Here is a 4154-nt window from a genome sequence, read left to right as displayed (position 1 = left end):
TCAAAAGGTGTTTAGCCCCAAAAAGTGTAAGTAATTTGGTTAATTAGGGTTGGAGATAAGATTGTCATGAAATGTCCCTCACAAGAACAACAAAAAGTGATAATTCTCAATATTTTTTTGGGAGAAAATCTATCACAACATTTAATATTTGAGGAAGTGTGAACCTCTTTTAAGGAAAATGATCTTTGCCGGATTCTTTTTCTGAGGATCTTAAGGATCCTACGATTGTAACCATTCATTGTACATCATATCGTCATAAATCATTTCAAATTTCAAATTTTAAAATTAAATATAAATAGTACCTAACAAAAATTGACTGCACGATGTACGATAAACGGTCACGATCGCGAGATCCATAGGATCCCCAAAAAAAAGGATCCGGCTTGGATCCTTTTCCCTCTTTTAGGTGCAACAAACTCCATGATTTTAGCTTAAATAACGGAAATGGGGCACTAATCAAATGATGGTACCTTAATTCTAATGATTGTCGGGAATCAATGTTATTATTGTCTTATATTATGTGTAATTTAACCAGAAAGTAAAAAAAAAAAAAAAGTTGCTGCAATGAAGAAACTGCAAGTGTGCAGGAGACTGACTCTAATTTAACCAGAATGAAAACAATGAACGAATTGTGGAAACGGAACTATCTTTCTAGGCTTAATTCGTTCATAGAGAAAATGCTAGATCATGAAGAGATAGGAGTGGGACTTCATAGGGTTGAGCATAGACTTTGTTCTAGGCTTATCTAGTCTAGGCTGCCATACTAGCCCTTAAGGCTCACATGACAATGGAATAACGTTGGCGCGACAATTTCTTAAGGTTCGATGATCGCTAAAGTTAACATGATTGTGACCTTGTTTTAGAATACTTTTAAATTGATTAGAACACTCTTTCACATGGGGCGCTAGTCATGCGACAAATTAACTCATTTGGTAGAGCCTACCAATACATATGAGTTTCATCTTTATTAGAAAGATGTACACATGCGGGATAAGTAATTTGAAAACAAACATTTTTGGCTCAGCCAAGAAAAGAAAAAAAACCTTAATTGTAGCAGGGCGTTCTAGGATGGGTGGACGCCTCCCAAGCTGAGACTGAGATTGATCCAAAACAAGAAAACATCCGGCACGTCTAACGTCCCAAAAACGTATTGCACCATTACATCCGCCTGTAAGCAAAACCCACTCGATAGAAGTAGACCATTCCACAGTCAAGAAAATACAACACTTAGGACCCTCTAGATGCACGAAACTTTATTCTACGTTATAAGTTAAACCCAAGAAACAAGACTAAAAACACTTGGTACTTTTGTAAAAAAAAAAAAAAAAAACTAGAGAACCCAAAGGAAGAATATAAATCTACCAAGAGCTTAAATCTAACCTTACGATCCTAAGGTGATCTCCAACCGAAATGGCTAAGTATAGTCCTATCCAGAATTATAGCTCAACAAAAAATTTATTTTTAAGTGATCAGGGTCAGACTATATTTATATACCACTTCTAATCGAAAAAGGACTAAACATAGCCCCTCAGTAATTTATTATTTTTAAGTTTGTTCTTTAACTTAATGGTATTGTTGCATGTTGGTATTGTTACATATTGTTTAAATTTCATGTTGGTATAGTTACAAATTTTATTAAATATTTTAATATTACTTACATGTTAACAACTTAGACATTAAAATAGGTATGAAAAGAGTGTTTGAGGTGAAAAGAATGTGAAAATTTTGAATAAAATAAAGTATGTAAGGGTAAAAAAGATGTGAGAAATAGTGTAGAAATGCCATAAATATTTATAGAAAAAAAATTAAAATTTAAAATTTTGACTAAAAAGAAAAATTCAACAGCAAGTTGACATCAACTAGCGATTGCTGCTGATGTCAGCAAGCTGGAGGTGAGAAATATCCCCAGCAAACGGGTTGATAGGGGGCAGGAAGCAGCCAGCCCAATAGCCAATAAGGCCATTAATTAGCCATCTCCATTGCAGACGGCCTAAGGTTCTAAGCATGAATTCCGCCAATACGGTGTACGGTAAATTTCTTGCCGTCCACAAATGGCAGGCCAGCCTTGAGCTAAAAATTACAGGTTCAACCAGAAAGTCCAAACGCTAAAAATTTACAAAATGCTGAAAAAACCGACTAGGCTGGATTATTTAAAGAATCGAATTTTCGTGATTGTCCACCCTAAATTTCAAAGAACAATCCCTGCTTATATCCTCAATATTGTCATCCAAAATGTTTCATGTGTTTACATAACCATGATAATTGATAAGAAGTTTAATTTTTCTAACTTTCTATGTATCAAATGTGCATCAAATGTTTAATTCTGCGAATTTCTTGGACATACCGCGGTGGCCAGACAAGGTGTGAGCAAAAGCCTCGGAGGCAATATCACAGAGGCGGACTTGAACATCTTCTGTTCCGGCAGCAATGAGCATGAGAGAAGTTGCCAACGGCGACATTGCAGTCCGGTACGCCTTCCCCGACATCTTGAAGTCCATCACTACCTGAGCCGTATTCGTATCCCAAACGTTGATGTGATGATTGTACGACCCCATCACAAACAGTCCGGTGTCGACGGGATACCATACGGCGGAGGACACCACATACTTATGGTCGTGCTCGTGCTGCTTATCCACCGCGAACAAGCACTTGTGCCTCGTGATAGCTTCGCCGCCTCCGTAATTGGTCCCGTGCTGGACATCGAACACGGCGGCGGAAGCATCGGAGGTGCCAGATAGCAGGTACCGGCCCTCCGTCAAATCGAGCTGGAGAGAGTTGACAGAGCCGCGGTGAGGGGACATGATGTCTTTGTGATTGGAGAGTTCAAGCGTTTGGATCCGGGTTGACTTGATTCGATTCGAGAACGAATTTGGGCGGAGCTTGCCCGCTTCTCTGTTACCGATTGCCCTCCACATTTTCGGAGCATCTTCTTCTTCTTGTGCCAAATGCAAAAGCGAAGCGGAGGTTCACAACGCAACCGTGTCGTATCGCAGTGTTTTCTCTCACACTCTATGAATTCTCAAACCGGAACCGGTTTTGTTGTTACTGAATCCGTTTTCTGTTCTTCCGGGCTTCGCTTTGATTTTCGTCCTGGGTCGACTCGGACAAACTTGGACTGATTATTGAGCGGGTTCGGTTTATAATGGCTGACAGATGATGCGTCAGTAAAACGGCAGCGTAAGCCTATCTAAAATTGAAAGGTGGGGGGTCGTGTTGTGAATGAGAGATGTCAACTGTCGTTCTCGAATGACGAATTGAATATTTAGGGTTGATAAATTTCAATAGAAGTACTCTTATTAGGGTGTAAACTTGTGATTACTCCTATGGAAGAAAAACATCACTTGGGCATTTATGTTGATCAGGTTCCTGTTGATAGGGCTAGATATCAAAGACTTGTGGGGAGGTTAATTTATTTATCTCATACTTGTCCTAATCTTGCATATGTTGTGAGTGTTGTAAGTTAGTTTATGCACTCGCCCAGTGAAGATCACATAGTTGCGGTAATGCGAATTTTGGCATATCTAAAGTCTGCACTCGGTAAAGGAATGCTTTATGGAAAACATGGACATCTAAAGGTTGAGAGATTTAAAGATGTAGATTGGGCTGTCAATGTTACTGACAGACGGTCTACATCTGCGTATTTTACGTTTGTTGGAGGTAATTTGGTTCTGTGACGTAGTAAGAAGCAGAAAGTGGTGTCAAGGTCGTCTGCGGAAGCTGAGTATAGAGGTATGGCACAAGAAGTATGTGAACTTTTTTGGTTACGTTAACTTTTGAGATGTCTTGGTTTGAACCAAAAGAGGCTACGAAGTTATATTATGACAATAAATTTGCGAGGAAGATAGCTGACAATTCGGAATATGATTGAACAAAACATGTGGAGGTTGATTGACACTTTATCAAGGAAAATCTTGAAAGGAAAATTATGCCTATACCGTTTGTGAATTTAGGAGAGCAGTTGGCTGATTCTTACTCATGCAGTATCTAGTAAGGTTTTCAAAGACTCAATTATCAAGTTGGACATGTATGATATTTATGCACTAACTTGAGGGGAAATGTTGATTTGAGTCTTAATTGTAAATGTTATTGGAGTATTATTTTAAGTAGGATTAAAATTTGTAAACTTTAGGATTTAGTGTCTTTATATTTTGTAA

The 4154-nt window shown here is 38.4% G+C and overlaps 1 protein-coding gene across 1 annotated transcript; it reads right to left on the bottom strand.

Annotated features, from left to right (window-relative positions):
* Positions 1 to 2206: 2206 nt before the first annotated feature.
* On the bottom strand, positions 2207 to 3060 carry LOC137716831 (WD repeat-containing protein ATCSA-1-like). The gene has a single exon (XM_068456201.1). It carries the CDS (start codon positions 2913 to 2915, stop codon positions 2310 to 2312), a length of 606 nt encoding a protein of 201 aa, XP_068312302.1. The 5' UTR covers positions 2916 to 3060; the 3' UTR covers positions 2207 to 2309.
* Between the last annotated feature and the right edge of the window lie 1094 nt (positions 3061 to 4154).

Source organism: Pyrus communis, chromosome 15 (genome assembly GCF_963583255.1).
Source record: "Pyrus communis chromosome 15, drPyrComm1.1, whole genome shotgun sequence".
Lineage (NCBI taxonomy): Eukaryota > Viridiplantae > Streptophyta > Magnoliopsida > Rosales > Rosaceae > Pyrus > Pyrus communis.
This window is presented reverse-complemented; position numbering and strand designations above follow the sequence as displayed.